Source organism: Salmo salar, chromosome 02 (assembly GCF_965601325.2).
Source record: "Salmo salar chromosome 02, fSalSal1, whole genome shotgun sequence".
Lineage (NCBI taxonomy): Eukaryota > Metazoa > Chordata > Actinopteri > Salmoniformes > Salmonidae > Salmo > Salmo salar.
In genome coordinates, this window is record NC_138292.1 from 66,918,847 (window position 1) to 66,944,110 (window position 25,264).

A 25,264-nucleotide genomic window follows, 5' to 3' on the forward strand; every position below is an offset into this window, starting at 1 on the left:
CTCAGTGAAAACGGCTTAGTCCAGACTAGTATAGCACGCTGCAAAGATAGGACTTGACACTAGGAAGAGAACAAACATTACTTAATTATAGTAGTCCAACATCCAACCAATATAAACAGTTCAACATCCAACTAGAACTCAGAATGATAGTAACACGTTACAGCCTTATTTGCCACTGATTTAGTTTAGACTGTTATTTCCCGCAAATCCTTTCAAAATCCACCTTTGCCTCCACTGTATCCCCTCAAAGGTAACTTCAATCTGCCGTTTTGGCTGCCCCTCTCCCTCTCCTTCCCCTCCCTCCAGCCCTAGTCACCCCCTTCCCTTTTCTCTTTCTTCCTCCCCTCAGTCCAGGCTTGGCTGTGGTAAACGTAATGCACTGGGAATCCAGGTAGTCTAGTAGCTTGGCGGCCCCCAGCCGGATACCCGCGGCCTTGAGTCTGGCCTGGAGGTCTGACAGGACCAGGGGCTGGTAGTGGAGGATCTGCCCGTAGAGGTCAGGGTCTGACTGGATGAAACGACGGACAGCGACGAGGTTGTCCTGGAGCTTGGAGGCAGACTGCGAGGCAGTAATATCGTCGTTATCCGAGTCGTCAGAGAGGCACTGCTCTGGATTAGACCTGGAGAATAGATTGGGGGGGAGATGAACGGAGGAGTGTCAATGTCAGTACATTTGACTTTGAATTTAGCAGTCAAAGTATTCTAGACAAATGCATACATGAACAACAGCTGTTAAAAACACTCCCAGTGCTAACCTCTCAGAGTCTTCACTGGGTGCTGTGGAGGACGTATTAGATCCCTGAGAGGCAGAGAGAGGCTCCATGTCCTCCTCCCTACCAGGCAGTTTCACCAGGGAGACGGTAGGTGCTGCTCTTCCACTAGGCTCTTTAAACCCCCCAGTCTGGGCACAGGACACTGGCTTTCTGGTGGGCTCCATGGAGGAGGTGGTGGGTGGGAGCCCGACGGCTCTGGGGCGACCCAGGGAAGGTGCCTCGTCCTCGGACTCTGAGCTGACGACCTGGTGGGTGTACTGGTGGATCTCCTTGAGCTTCAGGATCATCTGGCGCTTGGGTAAAGGACGCACACCGAATCTAGAGGGAGGACACAGAGCAGGATGGCAACAGACTTTTACTATATGAAGAGGGAGAGATGGAGGGAGGTATAGACAGAGTACACTGACAACTGCCATACATTGTGCTCCTGTAATCTCACATATCATCAAAAAACTCAATGGAGGAAGAAGGACCGGGGTCTAGACCAGGCTAGGTCTCTTAACATGGTGGGAGTGAAATGACCACATGAATTGAAAAACTCATAAAAAGGCAGAGATATCAGAGACAGTTCTGAGGTGATGTGTTGGGGGAGTCAGACCTGTTGAGCTTGTTCTTGAGGTCAGGTGTGTCCATGTCAGAGTAGCTGGGCATGGGGGTGATGGGGACCAGGGGGCCCTGCTGGCCTTTCCTACAGGGGGCCACTGTGGAGAGAGGGGTCAAAGGGTAGAGAAATAAGAAAAGATGTAACAAAACAGTGAATGTGTTTCACATGTTTATTGCATTTATGGATCAGAATAATATCAATATTTCAACAGTACAAAGTAATAAGGCTGGTTTTGAACCCGAGCTAGCTAGATTAAACATTAAAACCTCTATACAAGGGGGTATAACTGCTGAAAGTGTATTACCTGGAGTCTTGAGCTGGGCCACTCTCTGAGCCAGAGCTACAGGATTCACCCTCTGAGAGAGAGGAAGAGCCTCATCCTCTTCCTGCCCCCAGTCGTCCCAGATCTCAGCGTCCAGGAGGCTAGCGTTGATCTCTGGGTTGGCCTGGGGTGTAGCGGTGTTGGGTGGAGAGTGGGTGGTGTAGGCTTTAGGATGAGGAGGAGAGGGGGTAAAAGTAGAGGATGGTCCTGCAATCTCTCCATCTCTCCGGCCCTGTCTTGGAGGACTAGCCCCACTGCCGCTGCTCTCTAGCCTCAGACTGAAGCACACTGCCTGGGATCGTTCTCCGTCCGTGTCCCCTCCTCCTGCGTTTAGGCCCCAGGAGTCATCGAAGGCCATGGGTGGCTCGTCCATCCCGAGGAAGCTCTGTTGAAAGCTGTTACTGGACCTCTCCATGTCTTCTTCCATCTCTTCCTCTTTCACTACACTCCTTTCCAGTTCCTCCATTTTCATCATCTCATCTGATTCCTCTCTCACCCCCCTCTCTTTCTCTCCCTCCGTCTCTCTATCTCCTGGGCTGTGGAAGTATTTAGACTCAGTGGATGGTCGGCGTTGTCCGGGGGAGCCGCTGTTCTCTCTCGGTTGGGTAAGGGACTCCTTATGTGGGGACGAGGATGGGTCCGAAGGGTCCGAGAGGGACAGGCCCAGAGACCCCTGTCCCCCTCTCTTCCATGGGCTCCCAGAGATCCCCAGCCCCCTCCCTCTCTGCCTGGTTCCGTTGTCCCCCTCCCCGTCTCTCAGAAGAGGGGAGGCCAGAGACGGAGCAGAGGGCTTGGGTAGATCTGAATAAAGGGGAGTGGAGCTGTATGGCTGGGGGATGTTGTGGAGAGGGGTACCCTTGGTGGAGGGGTCTGGTGGGGGGATGACGGAGAGAGAGGGGGTCAGGCGGGGAAAGCAGGAGCGTTTTGGTTGGGACTTGGAGGGGACTGTGAATCCAGAACCACTGTTGTATTTCTGGGAAGAGCGGTCGTCATGGTCGAGACCCAAGCTGGAGTGCCGAAGCCCTCTGCTGTCTGATTTCTGCCTAGAAATAGAGGACTCTGTCTGGGCAGAATGTGTAGAAAGCCTGGGTGGGTTGGAGGTGGTGGAGGTCTGGCGGCTAGGCCTGAAAGGGAGGGTGGGAGAGGAGAAAACTGACGCTGCAGAAGAGGAGGAAGAAGAGTTGGCCTTAGGAAAGAGCTGAGTGCGACGCATGCTACTAAAGGTCTGGGTAGAGCTAGAGCTGGTCCTCCTGGACGGCAGGGGCGGAGTGGCCGGGATGAGCCAAGACATCTCTGCAGAACAGTCCACGAGACTAGTAGAACCAGGAGGATCTGGATCTAGGCCTTGATCTGAAGGATCCCTCACAGAACCACCAATAGTCTCTTTCTCCTTCGAGCTGGATTTCTTGGGTTCTGTGTCTGATTGGGTTATCGTGGTGGGTTTGTTGGATTGAGTTGTGATTGGGGTGTAGCCTTGGTGGTTCTGGGAGAGATAAGTAGGGGGTGGTGGAGAGGGGCTGGTAGGTCCTAGATCCCCTACCTCCATCTCTTCACTAGAGTCAGACAGAACTATAAGCTCAGGTTCTTCTTTGGTACTGTGAGGAGGAGAGACGGGTACAGAAATACTATACGGACCATGACTCTCTCTCTTTAAGTCCTCTGGACTAGACGGTACCTTCTCTTGGAGTAACTCCTTACACACAGGAACTTTCCCTCCTCCAACCACTCTCTCCGTCCTAACTCGTGCCCCGGTGTTAGTCACTTCCCCTGGGGACAAACCAGGAACAGGTAGGGCGGATACACCAGGGACCAGAGGAGGACTGATGGAGAGGTCAATGATTTCAATGGCTGAGTACTGGAGGGTAGGGATCGCTGTCTGTCTCGTACCCCCATCGACCCTTACCCTTGTGGGCTGGGAGCGGGAGGACGGTGGGGGTGGGGAGGTGAGTTCTGGCTGTCTCACACCCTCCACTACCATGGTCCTGGGGGGCTGGGAGCAGAAGGGTTTCTGGATAGCCCTGGGGGGTTGGGAGTGGCAGGATGGTTGTGTTGGTGGGGAGGTGTGGGGCTCCTCCTGCGTCTCATAGACCCCCCAAGAGTCAGAGAAGAGGCGGCTGTAGCTACGGTCCAGACTAGCGTTTAGTTGTTGATCGTCATGGGGACTGGAGTGGAGGCTTTTTGTCGTTGATACCTCTCCAACACTTCTTGAGCTTGTGACGTTTGATTCAAATTGTTTTGTTCTGTCTGATTCCATGGTGGCTGTTCTAGAACATTCTAGATCTTTACCTTCTGATTTGTTGAGGTCAGTTTTTATCCTATTTGGATTCCCCCGGTCTGTGTCGATGTCACCAATAGCTATGTCTGCCTCTAAACTGGGAGGTTTTGTTTGAGGGGAAGTCATGCATGTTAATTCACCCTTATCTAAGTGTTCAGCCAATGAGTGAGTTTGGATTGGAGCCTCCTGCTCTTCTTCTGTCTCTGTGAAAAATGTCACTCCTCCCTCCTCCTCTGATTCTTCCTTTTCACTCTCTTTCCCTTCATCCCTCTTTCTCTGAGTGGCGGCAAACTCATATATCTCCTCCATCTCTTCTTCGTTCACCTTTTCTTCGTTCGTCTCTCCATCTTCTATCGTCACGCCATCCCCTCGCCCCTCCTCCATCGCAATCCCTCCTTCCTCTCCTCTGTCCTCATCTTCCTCAACCTCTTCTTCATTCCACATGGAGCGGAGGAGCTCCATGAAGACCCGGTCTGGGTGCTCCTCCTCTCCCCCAGATTGGTGCTCCTGGGCTGGGTAGTCTCCCCACTGATCCCCCTGTCCCTCTACACCTCTGTGGAGGTCTGTCTGAGCTGGGTAGAGCTGGCACAGCTGCTGCAGCTCCTCCAGGTTGAACCTGATGAGGAGAAAACAGAGAAAGAGAAAGAAGGAGTTTTATAGAAAGAGAGTGAGAAAGAGAGACAGCAAGAAAGAGACAGAAAGCAAGAGGGGAAGGGGGATAAAGAACAATATGTTTTTTGGTTAATTCTAACTCACCCTTTACCTGAGAATTTTGTAATACATTCTGTTACTAAGAAGTCACATCACCTAAACACCAGTCTAGCCATCCAGGCGGAGGTGTTGAGTCAGACTTTACCTGGCTGCCAGCTCCTGAACGTGTGGCAGCAGGGTGTGTGTGAGGGGGCAGTGGGCTGTGTAGAGGTACTGGAGTAGGGTATACACCGCCTGGCCTGGTACCTCACCCAACAACACCCTCTGGGCTGAGGGCATGCCATCCTCCTGCACCCCGAATCCACTGTCATGGACCTGGGAGAGAGAGAGGGATGGAACGAGAGATAAAAAACAAATCAATTTCAACTGGAAATATTAATGGTTTCAAATGAGAACCATACAAGCAAATATAACGAGGCAAAATCCACACGTGCACTCACCATCTGCGCCAGCAGGGGGCATCGAGCATACAGCATGAATGAATGGGTGAAGTACACCTCCCCACTGTCCACCTGTAGCTGGACATCACTGAACTGGGGGTTGTTCACCATACTGGTCAGGTCTGAGGCCAGCCTGGACAGCGCCACCTATGGGTCAGAGACAGACAATGGCTAACAGCACAGAACAATGATCAGGCAACAAGTGTCCAACACAGTTATGATGTGATGGTGATTATATTAACCAAGGTGTGGCCAACCCTCTTTCTGGAGAGCTACTGGGTGTGTGTAGGGTTTTGCTCCAAGCCTACTCTAACACACTGGACTCAGCTAATCAAGGTCTAGTTGTGAAAACGTATACAATAGAGTGGAAGACTTCTAAAAAAGGTCCCTTACTGATTTCTGGTTGCTCCTGTTGGTATCTCTGCTTTGAGGAAGAGATCTCATCTGATGGCTTTCAGTGTTTCTAATGCTCTCTGGGATGAAGCCACTGAGACACAGGTCAGGGGGTTCGTCTGTGCCCTCAGGAACAAAGCCACTTAGGTGGAAGTCTGTAGCAGTGTTCTCTTTGTCCGAGGGACCGAGGGAAGATAAACAACGTTAGAGGTACAGTAGGTTTGACTTTCAGGGATGCTGTGTGTGTGTGTTAATCTGCATGTCTGTGAGCGTGTATATACATCCTGTGTCTGTAGTGGAAAAATAGGGAGTGAACACGTGTGAACAACGATGAAGGCCAGCGATGAAGATGCGTCTAACGACCTCCCAGGCGCCGAGGCCCAGAGTGAGGACTCCATCATCATGTATGGCATTGTCTGGATGGCTGACCACATGACGGCTATCACAAAAGTCAAACACACCTTATCCGTGGCTTTCTCCGGGGCGGGACGTTCCCATAGAACCCTGGGAGCACGACGTTACTGTGTGAATTACATTGTCGTGTTTGGATTGATTCAAGAGTTCATAAAGAGCTGTGAATGTTGATAATGTTTCATTGTTCTGTAAGTGCTATGGATTCATTGTTACAGAGTTACTGTGTTATTCCGTCTGTTGGACGGCGGTCAGTTCAAAGAGGGAGCGACCAGATGTGAGCTCTTACCATCCAGATAAGGGAGGTTCTGGAGTTCGTGAGTTATTTTAATGAATTTTGTTTTGGCCGAACAAAGTGACGTTAATTAGACGAGGGGAGATACTGAGATCTGGAGCTCAGGGGAGAGTAAAAGACGGGTGGAAACTTTCTTCATGGAGTCATTGGAAACCAATCTCCTGGTGTAGCTTTCTGTTACACCATAGTGGGTCTTTTACATATGTTGTATCTTTTGACATTGAAGACTTCTGGTATGTACCATTTCATAATTGCATTCTAATTGCACAAGTGTAATACATTTGATTACTTTTAGATAGATAAGAACGGTAGTGGTCATATTTCTGAGTAATATTCCGTGAATTATTATTAGATGTATGGTCTAATGGTAAATGTCATTCATACTACACACAGGAGATATGCTTGGCCTCTAACTGTGCAGCTCTGAGCTAAGGTTAAATCAATCATTTTATGCTAGGACATTGATCACAAGAAATTAGCTCTGTCTCTCAGCCTCTGAATAACTCCAGAAGGGTTATCTTGGACACACTAGTATTCTGAGTGGTGATGCAAGGCTCGCTACCTTGACTAGATCCATGGGATACGCTTTTATCGACCTATAGCATTCACATGGTAATGGAGTCAGATTGAAGACTATGACATGGTTGTATTACTCCTACACTAACTCCAGTCCTGCTCAGTCGGTTGGATGTCCACTCTTTTACATGTCAATGTCTTTGTGTTTTGTGCACATTCTTCCCCCTGTGTGTTTCCTGTATATAACAGTTCTCCCAGGAGTAGCTCTCACCTCTTGCAGGTCCTGGGGTAGAATAGCCCCACTGTGTGAGGGTCATTCCCTCATCAGCCAGCTCCATCAGGTCACACAGAGTCTGGCTGCCCACTGGAAGGTGCCCTGTCCCTGGGGTGGAAGGGAGCGAAGAGGGGACTGGTCGTTGGGAGGAAGGGATAGATTGCCTGGTCATAGAGACGCCTTCTATTAAGGAAAGGTTGGTGGAGGATACAGGCATTGCCTTGGTGGAACTGACCATATCCATCTAGAAGAAGACAAATTGAGTGAAATAAATTAAAGTGTGAATGAAAAGACTATATGAATCAAGATACACTCATACTTTTAACGCAAATCAGAGTATTAGAAGCAAAGATGTGAAAGTATGAGTAACACACACACACACACACACACATGGGCTCTCACCTTTACAGACACCCAAGGCTGTATAAACTCTCTGAGCTCTGGGGTGTAGAACTCAGAGATGACCTTCGGCCCTCCGTCCCGCAATGCACTCTTCTGCCAGAGGGGGCCAGCACCAGTGCTGCAGGAGGGCAGGGAGCTGGGGCAGCGTGTGGGGGTGGGCGGCGAGGGGCCGCGGGTACGGAGGAGGAGGCCAGCCACGCGCTCCTGTAGTCGCCTCAGGGCTGTCTCCGAGTCCTGGACCAGGAGGAGGGGAGGGGGGCGAGGGGGTGCACCCCTTTTCCTCTTGCCACGCCCCTTACCTGGGGGAGGGGTCAAGAGAAAAGGACCCGGCTATGATATTAATCATATAAACATCATCAGAATGTTTATACATATATAGTTTCATATCAATGCATTTAGTATAGTTTGCTCCTGTCTTACATAATAAAGGGGAATTGTTTTTCGTCACAGCAAATGCATCCTTATAATCATAGCATAATGCATTGCCTAAACAATATGTAGGTTCAGTCAAGATAGTGACTTACTCGTCTTACTTGGTTCAGCTCTCCACTTCAATGGTGACAGAGAAATGTGAGGGAGGAGGGCTGGGAGCTGCTGACCACCTTCTCTCTCCATCTCCCTCTGTAACTCTCTCTGCATCTCCCGCTCCATCTCTTTCTCCTGCTCCAGGAGGGAGTGGGACAGGGCCATGGCCACCATGGTGTCTTCGTCCAGGCCACGGGGCTTCTTTCTGGGCTTCTTCCTGCCCGGGAGGCTGGGGTCTGTGGAGCCTTTACGCTTGGAACCTCCGGGCTGCGGACTGGGGGAGAGGAGAGGGTTATTCACGGGTGGAATAGAATAGTTTATTGTCCTCCCGCATTTGAACAACGCAGTGTTTCTCCTACATTCTTTCTCTAGGTGGGACAGAAAGGCCCCAAAAGCATCATACAGGGGCGGTTCAGTAGGGCACGACGTAGCTCTATCAAGTACACTTCTATCTGCAATGTTCAGTATGTTGCACCCTCTTGAACACGACTCAATGCTTCTAACATCAAAGTTATCAATTTAATGTACAGTAATAGCAGTCAAGTTGTTTGGGTTGGTTGATGGTTCAAAGGGGCGGGACCAATCAGGCCAGGGTGACTCACGGTTGGTTGGCGGTGCTGTCAGTCAGGCCCTCTGCAACTTGTCTCTGTACAGCCTGCAGCAGCACGGCAGGAGCCACGCCCATCGTGGAGGAGCAACGCTTCAGGTGGGCCGCGCGACTCTTCTGGGACTTGAACCGTTTACCACAGATGAGGCATTCTGGGACGATGGGAGCGGGAGGAGGGGCGGGGGCAGCACTGTCCTCACTCTCGTCTAGACACCTGGATAGGGGGACATGGGGTGTCCCAATAAAGTAAACTGGTTTATTTTCCTTGTCTCCTTTCCTTCATCTGATCTGAAAACACTGGATTGTTGAAGGCTAAACATCAGAAGCCACAAGAGGACTTGATTTCACCTATCCAGTTCCTCAAGATCAGGAAAGGAAACGAGGCAGTATCTTCTTTGGAGTCATTGACTGTTCCATTAACAGACAGATTCTGGAGTTAGATGGGTGAGAGAGCAAGTGTCTGTGTGTGTCCAGCTCCAGTCGTCCCTACCTGTTGATGTGTTGGGTGCGTCCTGTGGGGCTCATGGCAGACAGGTCTTTCTGGCAGAGCTGACAGAAGAACAGGCCTCCCTGCTCCAGGTCCACTGCACTACCCTGGGCCACAGCCTGGGCCTCCCTGTCCAGCTCCTCCTGTAGACGCAGGGCCAGGGCCTCATCCGAGTCATCCACCTGGGGGTCCAGTGATAGGGGAGTGGAGGCGGATGGAACTGAACAGGAAGGGCAGAGGTGGAGAGAAAGGTCATTAGCATGCCATTGAGTGTACACACCAATGAATGAAAATACACACCAAAGAGTGTGAGACACAGTGATGGATCTCACCATTATCTGGCAGTGGATGGGGAGCAGCACTGTCACTTTCACTCCCTGTTGCTGCAGGCTGATTCCTCTCACCATGCACCAGCTTCTGTGGATTGACTCTCTTGAACTGCTGCATCCTGTGTAGCACTTTCTCCTTCACCCCCATTCCCCTATCCTCAGGACGAGACCCAGCAACATCCACAGCCACTGATGAACCATTCTTTCCTACACCAAGTTCAATACCTCCATTGACCACTGCTTGTTTAGATTCATCTGTATTGGAGGGAAGTCGGTTTGGTTCATCACAAGTGGTAGAGATGGAGGAAACGTGTTCAGAGTTGTTACCCAAAGCTCCCTTTGAACTTGAGCCAACATCTTTCTTCTTCCTCCTAGTCGTCACCCTTTTGGTGGGTATGTCTTTCGCAGTGTCCTGGAACGAGGGCTCTGCAACACTTCTCTTCTCGGTTTCGCCTGCTTTTCTGCGGACACGTTTGAGCAACTTGGAGCAGAGGTCCACGAAGTCTTGATCGGAGTCGTCCATTGTATTTGACTGTTAGTGGTCTGCTTCTTGCGCCACTAGATAGCTAGCTAGATGTGTTGATTGTTTTGATAGTAGCTAGCCTCTCGGATTGAGAGCCATGGAGGTTAATGCTGCTAGCTAGCTAGAAATGTGAGGTGGCATTTGTGAAATATCCTCTCTTCAGCATAAATATTCTGCATCATTTAGGAATGAATGTGCCATTACTGCATGAACATTGAATAGTTGCATCTATGACAGTGAAAACATGTATTTCGAGCTAAATTTGTTTATTAATCAAAATACTCACATTCGACTGCTTCACATACTTCCTGTCACGTGACAACAGGCTTGCCGTCTACCCATGTCATGTGAGGTGGGTGGATTCATGCGTTACAAGACCCCTTTATTAAAGTACTAAATCATTTAGAAAATATTACCAGTAGAAGAATAGCAATTTGATGCACAGCTTCTCCCTTGAAATCATGGCAACACAGCCATTTGCTACAGCTTTGTGTGTGTTTTTTTTTTAGTTTTAAGTAACCTTTATTTAACAAGGCAAGTCAGTTAAGAACACATTCTTATTAACAATGGACGGCCTACACCGGCCAAACCCGGATGACGATGGGCCAATTGTGCGCCGCCCTATGGGACTCCCAATCAGTTGCGATACAGCTTGGATTCGAACCAGGGTGTCTGTAGTTACGCCTCAAGCAATGAGATGCAGTGCCTTAGATCGCTGCGCCACTCGGGCGCCCGTTTAACCTGAAATTTGCATAGATTTTTGAGAGATTATTGAATGAAGCCCACATACTCACTTTACCTGTTCTCATTCTGAGACTGCCCTAATACTCACTTTTCCACTCATTTTCTAAAACATGCTCACAACCTCATCCTAGTTCAAGTATGCTATCAAAATTGCAGGGCAAACAATCCCACAAACCACTATGACACAGAAGTATAACTCCAAGTGTTTTCTGTTTCACACTGTTTATTTAACAATATGGTATATAAGTAAGAAATGAGTCTTTAACCAGTTTATACAGTGATTTCATTCGCTCTTCCTTATATTTATAGTATTTTTGCTTAATAACAACTTGCATGATTTACAATATGGAGCTAGAACGTAACCCACCCCAAGTTTTATTCAAGTTTGTGTTTTTGAGAGAGGGGAATAAGGATGGAGGGTTGATAGACAGCTGGACTATTTATTTATCTCTTTTCAAAACAAACAAGCAGTCAAGCAGTGAACACCCATTCCCCCTTAGGATAAGAGTCCTTCTGTCCCCCATTCCCCCTTAGGATAGGAGTCCTTCTGTCCCCCATTCCCCCTTAGGATAGGAGTCCTTCTGTCCCCCATTCCCCCTTAGGATAGGAGTCCTTCTGTCCCCCATTCCCCCTTAGGATAGGAGTCCTTCTGTCCCCCATTCCCCCTTAGGATAAGAGTCCTTCTGTCCCCCATTCCCCCTCAGGATAAGAGTCGGCTGTCTGTTCTCTTTATATACTTAACTTTACACAACAAATGATGACAAACTTTTTAAATGACAGAACCACAATTTTCTACATCTGCAAGTCAAGACAGAGATTCCGGTTTCCAGGCTAGTGAGATTTTGTCCTTGTTTTGTTTGTGTTTTGAGAGTTTGGCATTCCGTGTATGTGCGTGTCAAGTGTTTCTGCATACATGCCAGTGCATTACAAACTGCCATAGTCCATTTCCTATTTCAATACAAATGGATAGTTCTCCTCGAACACACACACACGTTACAAAGAGGAAAAAGAGTCCCTCCCTCTCAAATGCAGGTGGATCTATAAAAATGGTACAACACTTTAGATTACAATTGCCAGGGCTACATCTGGAATGGCTCCCTATTCCTTATATAGTGCACTACACTATATTGGGAATAGGGAGACATTTTCTGGATATATGTCCCAGGAATGAGAAGAGCTTGAGAAGAGAAAAGAAACCTATCCCGATTCCCAGACAAAAATATTTTACAGTCTCAACACTAAACAAAAAAATGCTTTACTTTAACCAAAAAAAAAGTACAAAATTAAAAGTATGAATACTATAATGCAATTGTTTTGTACATTTTCTTTAAAAAAGAAAATGAAAAAGGCATGACATCATACCAAATACCAAACAAATAAAACAAAGTCTGAGCACATTTTGGTCTCAACCAAAAAAATATATATTCTTTGTGATTTAAACGTCTTTTAAACAGCAATTTGCAAAATCCCGACTCATAAGGAAGAAGAAACACCAGTTTTAGGAAACATCAACATTCCCCTACTAGTGTTGGCATTTTTCATTTTATCCCATTTTCTCTCTTTTTACATCTCTTGAAACTATGTACATGTCAGTAAAAAAAATAGGGAAAAAATGATTTTTCATTACTTTATATACATTACAAAGTCTCAAAAAGGGGACGGGCCCAGAGTCTGAGTACATCAGTGGAGGATGGGGAGTGTGGGTTGTTTCTGTATAAATCCCAAATGGCACCCTATTCCCTACATAGTGCACTGCTTTTGAGCAGGGCCCTAGTGCACTAATTGGGAATAGGGTGTCCACCTATTTGGGACACAGCCCAAGTCTCCTGTTTAATGCTACAATCCCTCCACAAACTTCTCCAGCGTATCTCCCGTCGTATCCCCTCCCGTGCCCAAGTCATTCTTCAACCCTCCTCTGGCGGGCGTGTTCATCTGCGATAGCATATCGCTCTGCTCCGCCAAGTGTCCCTGGTCCATGTAGCCAGGCATGGGGCCCCCCAAGCCCGGGTGGGGGGACCCTGGGTGGGATGAGGGCTGAACCTGGGGTGAAGGGCTGGAATGTGGGGGTTGTTGCGAGGGCGGGCACGGGGATTGTACAGGTGCAGGGGACCGGTTGGAGAGGGATTTGGCCATGGGGGATTGGCCAGGGAGGTGAGCTCCAGGCTGGGGCTGGCTGGCCAGCAGGTGGGCCTGGGGACTCATGGTGGGGCTAGGCAGGACCGGGGAGCTGCCCATCTGCTGCTTGAGGATGGCCTGTTGGTTAGAGATACTCTGCTGTTGTTGCTGGAGCATCCGCTGGTGCAAGAGGTTCTGGGTGGTGGAGGTGGGGTCCATGCCCATGCCAGATTGACCCATTTGGGCCATGGGAGGGAGCTGGCCCTGGGCCTGCATGGCTAGCTGCTGCATGTGGAGCTGAGAGTAGCTGGCCGTCTGGCCTTGGGTCTGGGGAGGGAACGGACCTGGATGGGCCGGCTGCTGCTGCTGCTGTTGTTGTTGTTGTTGTTGTTGTTGTTGTTGTTGCTGCTGCTGTTGTCGAAGGAGCTGTCTCCGGTAGAGCTCCTGTATCTGGGCAGCGTTGGGTTGGGGGTTGTGTCCAGGGTTCATGAGTTGCCCCTGGGGTCCTAAGGCAGCCATCCCTTGGGCGGTGGGTTGTTGAGGCTGCTGCGGGGGCATCCCGGGCCTCTGGCCCCCCCCGGCCCCAGCCTGCATCGCCGGCTGGGCTCCCAACATTCCCGGCTGCTGTTGTTGCAGGGGGTTGCTGGCGTGGTACTTGGCCGTTCTCTGTTTGATGAATGCCGCCATGAGCTGGGGGTTGGACTTCAGGATGTTGAGGACCTGCTGCTGCTGCTGTGGTGAGCTGGGGGACTTGAGGGTCATCAGGAGGTCCTGGAGGGCATTGGGGGCGATGGCACCGGGTCTCTGGGATGGCGTCTGGGGTCTGGGACCCCCCGGCTGGGGGACTAGCATCCTCTGAGCCTGTTGCTGAGGAGACATCATGGGTCTCTGTTGCGTCGGTATCCCCTGCTGGGGTTGACCCACCTGAGGGACTCCAACTCCTGGTTGTCCAGGCTGAGCTCCCGCTATGGCTCCCCCAGCGCTGGGCCACTGACCAGGGGCCATGGGCTGCTGCATGCCCTGGGGCCCTCTGGGTCCCACCATTTGACCCCCAACCATCTGCATAGGTCCGGCCATGCGTTGCTGCTGCTGGGTGTGAGGCTGGGGGTTCTGCTGGTGCAGTGGCAGGCCGTTCATGTTGACCCGGTAGTTCTGCTGGTTCTGCTGCTGCGCCTGGGCCACCATCTCAATGTGCCGCGCCATCTTGACCGCAGCGAGAGGGGGTTGTTGTTGAGAAGGTTGTTGAGGTTGAGGGGGTGGCTGGGGTTGGGGAGGTTGCGGGGGGAGAGGTGACTGTTGCTGGTGTACAGGAGACGCTTGAGGTCCCCCTTTGCCCTGGGAAGCTGGCGTAAGGGGATGACCGTTGCGAGGAGGGAACACTGGTGACATACCTGCAGCGTTTGGGGTCTGCGGCTGGTTCGAAAGCAGTTGTTGGGGGGTTTGGGGTGTGTTAGGCTGGGGGTGTGAGGGGGTGGTGTTGGGGGTTGTAGTGGGGGCCTGAGGGGGGGACGGTAAGCTCTGGGGCATTGCTCTTCCCTGCATGGTGGCCATTCTTCTCCTCATCATCTGAGCCTGCTGTAAGCGGTGCTGGAGCTGCTGCTGCCTAAGCTTGTGCTTGATGTTAAGACAGAACGGTACAGGACACTTGTTCTCCTGGCAGTGCTTGGCATGGTAGCAGCACAGAGCGATGAGCTGCTTGCACACAGGGCAACCACCGTTAGTCTTCCTCTTGCAACCTAAAATAGATAAGATATGTTATTGTTAAGGATATATCGAAGTGTATTGGTTGATGTTTTTCCTTTGAGAAATGAAGAAGCAGCCCTGTTCAGAACGAGGGTCGAGTGAAGTGTACTGTTTGTTAGAGGCGCGTGACCGGAAAGCACGCTCCACTTTGTTTTCATCCGGTATTGAACACAGTTTATCCCATCTTAAATTGTATCGACTATTTACGTTAAAAAATACCTAAAGTTGTATTAGGAAAGTTGTTTGAAATGTTTGGACTAAGTTTACAGGTAACTTATGAGATATTTTGTAGTCATGTTGCGCGAGTTGGAACCGGTGTTTCTGGATCAAACGCGCCAAATAAATTGACATTTTGGATATATAACGACGGAATTAATCGAACAAAAGGACAATTTGTGATGTTTATGGGACATATTGGAGTGCCAACAGAAGAAGCTCGTCAAAGGTAAGGCATGAATTATATCGTTATTTCTGACTTTTGTGTCGCGCCTGGCGGGATTAAATATGATTGTCTGTGTTTGTTTGATGGGGTGCTGTCCTCAGATAATGGCATGGTTTGCTTTCGCCGTAAAGCCTCCTTGAAATCTGACACCGTGGCTGGATTAACAAGAAGTCAAGCTTTAATTTGACATATTGCATGTGTATTTTCAAGAATGTTAAATATTTACAATTCTGTAGTTTGAATTTGGCGCCCTGCACTGGATGTTGGTCAGGTGGGACGGTAGCGTCCCATCTAGCCTAGAGAGGTTAAGTGCCTTGCTCAAGGGCACAACGGCAGGACACTGATGCCAGCAACCAATTTCATTACCTTTGGTGTGCTGCACCACGCGCTTCATCTTTTGGCAGGACGGCAGGCTGCAGTTGGCGTTGCGACACTGGCAGGCGTGAACCAGGGACTGGATGCAGCGCTGGATGCTGAGACGGCGTGACTCCTGGGGGCTCTTAGAGGCCTCGCCGGCGCCGCCCGCTCCATTGCCGCCGTCGTCGTCCAGCCCTAGGCCCCACTTGACCATCTGGTGCTCGTGGCCCTTGGCGGCGTAGCAGTTGATACACAGGTCAAAGTCCTGAGAGGTGGGGGTTAATACATGCATGGGCAGATGTAAGTGACAGAGAGGACAGCTATTGCCTGCTTGCTCTTTAGGGTCTAGGCCGGTTTACTGTAAAGCACTTTGACAACTGGCTTCATAAAATTCATTTGATTGATTGGGACACAGGAACATGGTCTAAATCTCCAAAGACGGTGAGGATGTATGCACACGTGTGTGTGTGTGTGTGTGTCTTACCTCACAGACGGTACAGTGCCAGCGTGTCTCCACGTGGTGTTTACACTCGTTGCAGGTGTAAACGAAGCGGTCCTGACCTTGGTTGTGCAGCTCCACCAGCATGCACATGGTGCTCCACTTACACCTTATGGAAACAAATGGTAGGAATTCATCAACCAATGGTCCTCTATGGCAGGGGTTTTCAAACCTCTCCTCGGGGACCCCCAGTCGTTCCATGTATTTGATCTATTCCACAGCTAGCACACCTGATTCAACTTGTCAACTAACCAGCCTTGAATAGGTGAATCAGGTGAGTTAGTTCTGGGCTACAAATAAATTGTGAAACGTCTGGTGGTCCCTGAGGAGAGTTTAGAAACCACTGGCCTACGGAACGCTCAACCTTACCGTCAGAGCCACTACATCCATCAAGCAATTTTAAAACTGGCTTAAAAATACCCAAACTCACTTTAACAGACTATCTCTGTGAAGGCCTTTCAGCATCTACCGTTGTTGCTTTAGCTGGCTTGATTCTTACTGAATGTTTCCTTTTTATTGATACATTTAGGACACTTAACAGAGGCTCTTATCCAGAGGGCCTTAGTCAGTGCATTCAACTTAGGTAGGCAAGTCAACAGTCATAATTGTTCAATTCTAACGTAGAATTCAAGAGGTAGAAGTTTGAGATTCCTCCATTATGAAAAGCGCTATACAAATCAAATGTATTATCATTACCTCCTGAGAGAGCTGAACTCCCAGTGCTTGTCCCGGGCCAGGGTGAGGAAGGCGTCGCGGCCGTCCATCAGGTCACAGTTCAGCAGGGGGTCAGGGTCCATGATGGGGGGCAACATGTTGGCCATCTGGGCCGAGTGCAGGTGGATCACAAAGAACACCTGGAGGGAGAGAGGAGAGAAATACTCTTGAAGAGAGCATCACTCAATTCCTGATTGTTTGCCATTGGGTTTGGGTCAGGCCAATAATATCCCAGCTCAGAGATTATAGAAGAGAACTGACACATGGCACCATTCTAAGAAACAACTTCATAAAACAGTTATAGCCATTGAAAGACGACATGCATTTCAAAGCAAGCGTGGTGACGTCATCATACCTCTTTGTGTTTGTCAAGGCTGGCGTAGAGCTTCTGGGACAGGTCATTGGCTACATTCGGCATGCCAGGCTTCTTCTTATTGGTTCGGCTCACGCTGCCCTTGTTCTTATTGGTCTTCTTGCTGTTCTTCTTCTTGGCGTTCTTCGTGTCCCCCGGCGTGCCCTGAGGGGAAGAGAAGAGGGAAGAGTTTGAAAAATATGGCAAATTAACAAATGTTTAGACACAGGACAGTGAGGGCACAAACATTCACCACATGCATGTTATGCATTTGACTATTAAATTATTTCCCATTAATAAAAACATTAAGACAAATTTGACTAGACAGGTAGGAGTTATGTATCGATAATGATGTCTCTAGTACTATCATCGGTCTACCCTATGACTCGTCTCTCCTCCTCCCACCTCAGGTGTGTCGGAGCAGGCTACGTTCTCCTCCTTCTTCCTCTCTTCCGCCTCCTGTTCCAGCTCCTTGATGCTCTCCTCCAGCACGTTGGGCCAGAAGTCCCCCTCGAAGTAGGGCATCTCGTTGGCCTCCGTCAGACAGTCCTCTGTCGCCTGCTTGAAAATGTCCTGGAGAAAAACATAGGAGAAGAAGATTACTTTAAGTGTCCAATGGACACAAATGTTCAACTAATATGAGTCTTCTGCTTGGCTGGTTGTTGCTGTTCTAGCCCTATTAATACATTCAGAAACCTCAAAACACTTTAGAGGTTGAAGGCTTGGTTGGCCCGGTTGCATAGAAGACAACTTTCCCAAGGCTAAGGCTGGGGACTCAACTGTACCAAGTCTACAAGATAGGCCTGAAAGGCTTTAGCCATTGAGAGGCCTACCTTGAAGTTGTGGATGATCCTCTCCACAAAAGCAGTATCCAGCATCTTCTTGTACCACTCCTGCAGCCTCTTGGGCTTGGGGGATCTAACTTTAACTCTTAATCCTTACCTTAATCCTAACCTTAATCCTAACCTTAATCCTAAATCACCTTGAAGTCATGGAGGATCCTCTCAGCGAAGGCCTTCTCCAGCATCTTCCTGTACCACTCCTGCAGCCTCTTGGGCTTGGGGATCTTCTGGTCGGCAGGGTGGCAGTGGAAGATGTAGTCGTCCCCCTCGCTGGGGGGGCACGCCCAGATGTGACCCTGAGAGTAGCTGAGGGGGAGAAGAGACAATGATTGGTTGTTTTGGTAGGGAGACATATTTAATGCAAGTGGGGAGTTACCTCCAAGTAAAGTGCTTTTATTTGAGAAAACTGCAATATGAATGCATATCATTGTACTATTAATTAAGACCTACCCGAGTTTCTTTACATACTCCAGGTAGCCAATCAGGATCTCATGATAGACGGCCGTCCTTAGCAGTCGAGGTTTGAAGAAGTGAATACTGTCCAGGTAAGATATGTAAACCCGTCTGTGGAGGAAGGGAGACACAGGAATAAACAAATGTCATCAATTACCCCGAACCAGCCCCATGTAGGGGGTACAGGTACTCTAGACCAGCCCCATGTAAGGGGTACAGGTACTCTAGACCAGCCCCATGTAGGGGGTACAGGTACTCTAGACCAGCCCCATGTAAGGGGTACAGGTACTCTAGACCAGCCCCATGTAAGGGGTACAGGTACTCTAGACCAGCCCCATGTAAGGGGTACAGGTACTCTAGACCAGCCCCATGTAAGGGGTACAGGTACTCTAGACCAGCCCCATGTAAGGGGTACAGGTACTCTAGACCAGCCCCATGTAAGGGGTACAGGTACTCTAGACCAGCCCCATGTAAGGGGTACAGGTACTCTAGACCAGCCCCATGTAAGGGGTACAGGTACTCTAGACCAGCCCCATGTAAGGGGTACAGGTACTCTAGACCAGCCCCATGTAAGGGGTACAGGTACTCTAGACCAGCCCCATGTAAGGGGTACAGGTACTCTAGACCAGCCCCATGTAAGGGGTACAGGTACTCTAGACCAGCCCCATGTAAGGGGTACAGGTACTCTAGACCAGCCCCATGTAAGGGGTACAGGTACTCTAGACCAGCCCCATGTAAGGGGTACAGGTACTCTAGACCAGCCCCATGTAAGGGGTACAGGTACTCTAGACCAGCCCCATGTAAGGGGTACAGGTACTCTAGACCAGCCCCATGTAAGGGGTACAGGTACTCTAGACCAGCCCCATGTAAGGGGTACAGGTACTCTAGACCAGCCCCATGTAAGGGGTACAGGTACTCTAGACCAGCCCCATGTAAGGGGTACAGGTACTCTAGACCAGCCCCATGTAGGGGGTACAGGTACTCTAGACCAGCCCCATGTAGGGGGTACAGGTACTCTAGACCAGCCCCATGTAGGGGGTACAGGTACTCTAGACCAGCCCCATGTAGGGGGTACAGGTACTCTAGACCAGCCCCATGTAGGGGGTACAGGTACTCTAGACCAGCCCCATGTAGGGGGTACAGGTACTCTAGACCAGCCCCATGTAGGGGGTACAGGTACTCTAGACCAGCCCCATGTAGGGGGTACAGGTACTCTAGACCAGCCCCATGTAGGGGGTACAGGTACTCTAGACCAGCCCCATGTAGGGGGTACAGGTACTCTAGACCAGCCCCATGTAGGGGGTACAGGTACTCTAGACCAGCCCCATGTAGGGGGTACAGGTGCTGACCTGGTGTTTGGGAAGGAGCAGTCCGAGCCGTACTCTTGAACGTGCATCCCGAAGAAACACACATCCACGCCGTCGATCTCCTCAAAGGCGAAAAGCGCTTTGGTTCTGTAGGGGAAGGTCTCCGACATCTCACCTGTGTCCACAAACCTGACCAGAAAAAACAGAAAGACAGACGTCTGTCTACATCGAACATTAACCACATGTGTCAAAGAGGCCAAACTGAATGGGCGGCGGGTAGCCTAGTAGTTAAGAGCTTTGGGCCAGTAAACGAAAGGTCGATGTGCCCTTGAGCAAGGTGCTTAACCCTAATTTGCTCCTGTAAGTCACTCTGGATAAGAGCGTCTGCTAAATATGGACTGACCATTGAAGGCAGTAACAGGGAGTGTTTACAGGTTCAACAACATGGGATTTAAAAGATGAATATATGATCATTAGGTTTTATGTGGTGTATTCTTATCTCTTGGGCTCTCTGCAAAGCCAAAGTCAAACAAGGGTGCCAACCACACTGTTTACGGGCAACAATAAAACAGGAGCGTGGGCAAATATTTAGTGTATTGACTATGTTGAGGTACAGACAAGACTTCCTTACATGCTGTGAAAGTGCCTGCACAACTAAAGTAGTGCAATAAATGTGTATACCGTCAGTACTCTAAAATGTTAGGTAGTGCACTACACGTGCGTGTCCACTCCTCAGTCTCTACCTGGATTTCATGCCAGGTTTGACCTCTGTAGTTTTGTCAGAGCTGGCCACCACTCGTACGTACACCTCCCCTGCCTCAGGGTGGTTCTGCCTCTTCAGATACTTATTCACCCGGTCCTCGATGTACATGCCCAACCGCGTCGTCTGCAACCCTACACACACACGGAGAGATTGGTCCAAAAAGGTCACAAACCAAGCCTTCATTCAGCAGGACATGTTTTATGTATGAATAAATGTGCAGACAGAGTCTAATTTAGCTTAATGCCATGTGGATGGAAAGGTCAAACACGCTCTCTGGTACTACAAATACCAGAGGCAAAACCGCAAATGTGTGGGTGAAAGAGAGAGCTACTGCAGGTAATTGGAGAAAGCCAGTGATGTCATAAGTCCATGACATTTACCATATGGAAGTGGTTTGTCATAAAGAGAAAGGCTTCTGTAAAGCTTGAATAACTAGGCTATTAAACTGATGTTCAAAAAGATTTTGGCTTTATTTTCGATATTGCATGACGAATTGGCTAAGTATTCCAATACTCTTAAAGGGGAAATCAGCCATTGATACATTAATTTATGACCTTGAAGGGTTGATACAGTGTGTACACATTGATTATTGAAAAATATAACTTAGAAATGGCTCATGAGCTCAGTTCAACCATCGTACCCCATCAGAACCCAAAATAAGCTGTTTTACTCCAATGTTTGAAAACAAAGTAAATATAACCAAACACTATATACCGTAATTTCCGGACTATTGAGCGCACCTGAATATAAGCCGCACCCACTGAATTAATTTTTTGTAATTTATTTTGAACATAAATAAGCCGCACATGTCTATAAGCCGCAGGTGCCTACCGGTACATAGAAACAAATGAACTTTACACAGGCTTTAACGAAACACGGCTTGTAACAAAAATAAATAGGCTTTAACGAAACACGGCTTGTAACAAAAATAAATAGGCTTTAATGAAACACGGCTTGTAACAAAAATAAATAGGCTTTAACGAAACACGGCTTGTAACAAAAATAAATAGGCTTTAATGAAACACGGCTTGTAACAAAAATAAATAGGCTTTAACGAAACACGGCTTGTAACAAAAATAAATAGGCTTTAATGAAACACGGCTTGTAACAAAAATAAATAGGCTTTAACGAAACACGGCTTGTAACAAAAATAAATAGGCTTTAATGAAACACGGCTTGTAACAAAAATAAATAGGCTTTAACGAAACACGGCTTGTAACAAAAAATAAAAAATTAGCAGTAAGCTTTAGTTGTCTTTTTGCACTGAGTCAATTCCTCATGCTGCTGTTTCCAACGTCTTATCATCGACTCATTAAGACCAAGCTCCCGTGCAGCAGCTCTATTTCCTTTTCCAACAGCCAGATCAATCGCCTTCAACTTGAAAGCTGCATCATATGCATTTCTCCGTGTCTTTGCCATGATGAGGGTGACAAAATGACTACCGTAATCAGAATGATGGGAAGTTTGAGAGCGCTCGATTTAATCTAAACAGTAAACAAAAAAGTTGTTTGACCTTAACCCGTTCGGCAATTTCATTGGTCTAATGAAAGCTTCATGCCGGCAAAAAACTGAGCACGTCACAGAATGTGTTTTTTTTTTTTGAAAAAAAATTGAAAGCGGGAAAAATCCATATATTAGCCGCGTCATTGTTTAAGCCGCGAGGTTCAAAGCCTGGGAAAAAATGTGCAGCTTATAGTCCGGAATTTACGGTAGCCTATAATAAAACTATATTTTTGATACCACAGATGCTCAGCCTTGCATCCATAGCTTGGTCTATGAATTTGAAAGCAGTTACATTTCTCCAGCCCCATCACTCAGCTTTGTACCGAAACAGGGGCGGGGATAACGCTGTGTTATTGTTTCAACTGCGGATTGCCACTTTAAGATGGGGCTTAAGGCCAGGGAATGGAAAAGAGGACGTACGTTTTGCAGAAAATTTGTTGTCTTTCCGTGTTTTCCCACTCTTCTTCAAACAGTTGTCACAGATGAAACTGCAAGGTGAGAGAAAGAAAAAGAGTCATTCATGTAACTGGTATCGAATAGAACTTCTTCCCACCATTTTGTGACACTGTCAGAGATTAGGCTGGATGTTTACCCGGATGGCCAGATGACGTCATAATGTAGAACACATATCTGATGCATCTTCCGTCCGCAATCTTTACAGTCAACAAACCTGGTGACAAAAACACCACATCTTGGTTTACTACAGAAACCCATTACCCGTTATGTCCCCCATTTAGGGCAACAGTTTCTCTTCTTGTTTGTTTCAATTGTACTGTTCATGATATGTAAGAGTGCTGATTGGCTTGACTGCTAGAACAGGAAGCCATAGAGAGATCAACATTCACTTAATATTCCTCCAGTTCTTACGCACGTGCAAGCAGACCAATGCAAGTGCGCCTTTGTAGGAGGGGTTGGAACACAATACTCATATGTAGCCCATTATTCATTTATATATTCATAAAAAATATATACTTTTGTTATAATAAACCTCCAATGTGTAAATAGAATGGAAATTAAAAGGTGAGCAAAAGTGGAGATCTACGAGTGGCTCTTATGTTGTCTATTAAAAATAATCCACGTGCCAAAGGTGTACATGTTGAAATGCTCCCCTACGTGATATAAAACTAAACACCAGATGGCGCTTCAGAGCTGAGCAGGAAGTCTAGTAGGGACATTGCAGGAGCAGCAGGCTGATATGAAAGGTATATGGAGTGAGTGTGAGCTGGTTAAAGAGCCTTACGGTTCAGGGTCTAGTGTATCGTTCTTCTTCCTCTCAAACTGGTCTTTACATATCATTCTGAAGAGGCAGAGAAGACAGCAACTGGTTAGATGACACGGTTAAATCATGACATGAAACAAACATTTACTGCAAATACCTGAATAAAAAACAAGACCCTATTGGAGTTTGAATGAGATGAAGTGGAGAACAAGGTAAGCAGAGACGGGTTGACTCACGTCTGTGGTTGTGCCGGGTCGTCCCCTAACGTCACATTGTGCCCCTGGATCTCATTGAAGCACTTCTCACAGAAATGATACCTGGAACAAGACGAGACACACACATACACACACTATAGCACACGGAACACAGAAAATGGCACCAGGCCCAAAGAGCACCAACAGACATTCAAAACATCCACTTGCCTCAACTAGATATAACTGAATTGTGGTTGTCGTACCTAGCTTCCTTAAGTAGATGCATTAACTAAGTCACTCTGGATAAAAGTGTCTGCTAAATGTACAGATCTGAAATACGATGACTACCTAAAAAGGTTGTCAGTGCATATGAACATCAGAAAAGTCATTCCTATGTCAGAGTTGTACAGTACTTGCACTTTTAACTTCAATGCATATCTTTCCATTAGGACTTGGGAGTGTCAGAACAGAAGACCATGCTGCAAGAGAGATCAGGGCCTGTATATTCATAAAGCATTTCAGAAAAGGAGTGGTGATCTAGGATCAGATCCCCCCCGGATCCACGTTATCTTATGGCGTTATCTGGCGATCTAAAACGGCCAAACTGATCCTAGATCAGCACTCCTAATCGGAGATGCTTTATTAATATGGGCTCAAAGCATGCGGCCTTGTGTTACAGCGTTATGCTATCTATTCACACGCCACGGCCGCTGTGCTGCACAACCCCATTCCAACGCATGCAGAGGAAAAACTAGCTGCAGTTACATGACCTGAACACCAGGCGGAGCAAGGGGGCAGTGTTCTGATTGAGCACTCTGCCATTTAGCGCAGAGAGGCAACTCTTACCTGTTCTGGTAGCTGTAGTAGGTACCGCCGGTGGGTATGGTGCACAACTGCTTACCATAACAGCAGAGAGTTTGAGGAGAGAACTCATACTGCAAAGGAAGTGGCCAACAAGAAAATGTTAGAATACAGATTTGCAAGAAAAGTTCATTTCAGAGATGCAAACAATCTCTGCCTCCGATCCCTCCCTCCCTTTCTCCACTACCCTCCCATCCCTCCATCTCACCTTGCGGCCGCAGCAGTAGCCAAGGCTCATCATAACGGGGTCTATCTCCAGCTCAAACACCTCGGCCAGCTTGGAGCAGAACTTGTAGACGCGGGACGTCTTGCGGTTGTAGATCCAGGCGTTGTTGAACATGACCCAGATGTCTTCCACGTACTGCCAGGGTTCCTGGTACTGACCCGTGTCCAGCTTACGCTTTATGGTGGACAGGTCGATGGGGTTCTTCACGATGTCAAAGTAGTCCTGGGGGGAAGAAAGTCAATTGTTCATCAGACCGCATCAGTCAATCGCTACACCTAACAAACGTATGCAGACATGGGCAAAAATTAAGACTTTCAGCTTTTCATAGAAAATAAAGTGAATATAACCCATGATTCATCCAAAAATATTGTCAGACCTGCCAACCCTGTCCAACTTTTTGGAGTACCAGACGCGCGCGGCAAATTGGAGTTGTTTCCCCACCGCATGCTCGTGCGCTGTTTGTTAGTCTGATCGCAGTTATAGAATTGTACCAAATCAAGTCTATAAAAGGTTGGAATACTTTATTTGACAGCATTCCATTTACACACATTAACAAGATCTAATTAGAAAGAACAAAGGGCCTTCATTTTTATTAAACAAATAAGTTATTTGTTTCTGTACAAACTGTACAAACGTCTTATCCACAATAAAACATTTTTTAAACTCTGATATGATAAGAACAAATGTTTGAAGCAGAGCATCAAATAAACATGTTATCCATAATAAAAAGGAAAAAACTATGATAGGAAACAGTGGGTGAGAACAAATCTTCTGGAGACCTTCAAATGTTCAGGAACACATTTCCTAGACAGGTAGCTAGCAGATTTAGCCTTACGCAGCAGGGTATCAGGGTAGACTTCTCTGTGGCAAACAGTTCTTCTGGCAATCATTGAAACCTTGGTAACAAGGGCACTCATCAGGTCTGTACTGAGGGAGCCTCTGTACTGGGTTTTGTTCTTGGAAACGAGACTGAATATTCGTTCGCAGTCTGCATTGCTGTGGAAAATGACCAATATCCCTAACATCACAGCCGAAAGGTGTGA

General features: G+C 48.1%; 2 protein-coding genes across 7 annotated transcripts in view; both read right to left on the minus strand.

Annotated features, from left to right (window-relative positions):
* Positions 1 to 64: 64 nt before the first annotated feature.
* On the minus strand, positions 65 to 10,776 carry LOC106590400 (structure-specific endonuclease subunit SLX4). Of its 3 annotated transcripts, XM_045708088.2 has the most exons (14): positions 10,174 to 10,236; positions 9,368 to 10,008; positions 9,039 to 9,255; positions 8,544 to 8,762; positions 7,941 to 8,215; positions 7,417 to 7,715; positions 7,012 to 7,258; positions 5,519 to 5,688; positions 5,126 to 5,272; positions 4,831 to 5,000; positions 1,682 to 4,590; positions 1,372 to 1,474; positions 756 to 1,091; positions 65 to 620 (listed from the first exon to the last, which is right to left on the minus strand). In XM_045708088.2, exons 2-14 carry the CDS (start codon positions 9,885 to 9,887, stop codon positions 257 to 259), a joined length of 5,976 nt encoding a protein of 1,991 aa, XP_045564044.2. In that variant the 5' UTR covers positions 9,888 to 10,008; positions 10,174 to 10,236; the 3' UTR covers positions 65 to 256. The 3 variants fall into 3 exon arrangements, with proteins under 3 accessions (XP_045564044.2, XP_045564048.2, XP_045564040.2); XM_045708092.2 differs by having other exon boundaries at positions 7,950 to 8,215; positions 9,368 to 10,776; XM_045708084.2 differs by having other exon boundaries at positions 9,368 to 10,776.
* Positions 10,777 to 10,822: 46 nt separating this feature from the next.
* The window catches only part of LOC106590442 (histone lysine acetyltransferase CREBBP), a 73,776-nt gene continuing 59,334 nt past the window's right edge, over positions 10,823 to 25,264 (minus strand). For all 4 annotated transcript variants that reach the window (XM_014181510.3, XM_014181517.3, XM_014181503.3 and 1 more), the window contains 16 exons: positions 24,204 to 24,443; positions 23,981 to 24,069; positions 23,177 to 23,257; positions 22,962 to 23,018; positions 22,314 to 22,391; positions 22,142 to 22,209; positions 20,199 to 20,349; positions 19,498 to 19,644; positions 18,146 to 18,259; positions 17,836 to 18,001; positions 17,259 to 17,426; positions 16,857 to 17,018; positions 16,484 to 16,641; positions 15,773 to 15,896; positions 15,298 to 15,553; positions 10,823 to 14,482 (listed from right to left, as the gene is read on the minus strand). In XM_014181510.3, the coding sequence (XP_014036985.3) occupies positions 12,468 to 14,482; positions 15,298 to 15,553; positions 15,773 to 15,896; positions 16,484 to 16,641; positions 16,857 to 17,018; positions 17,259 to 17,426; positions 17,836 to 18,001; positions 18,146 to 18,259; positions 19,498 to 19,644; positions 20,199 to 20,349; positions 22,142 to 22,209; positions 22,314 to 22,391; positions 22,962 to 23,018; positions 23,177 to 23,257; positions 23,981 to 24,069; positions 24,204 to 24,443 (4,074 nt within the window). In that variant the 3' untranslated portion in view covers positions 10,823 to 12,467. The remainder of the gene's footprint in view (positions 14,483 to 15,297; positions 15,554 to 15,772; positions 15,897 to 16,483; positions 16,642 to 16,856; positions 17,019 to 17,258; positions 17,427 to 17,835; positions 18,002 to 18,145; positions 18,260 to 19,497; positions 19,645 to 20,198; positions 20,350 to 22,141; positions 22,210 to 22,313; positions 22,392 to 22,961; positions 23,019 to 23,176; positions 23,258 to 23,980; positions 24,070 to 24,203; positions 24,444 to 25,264) is intronic.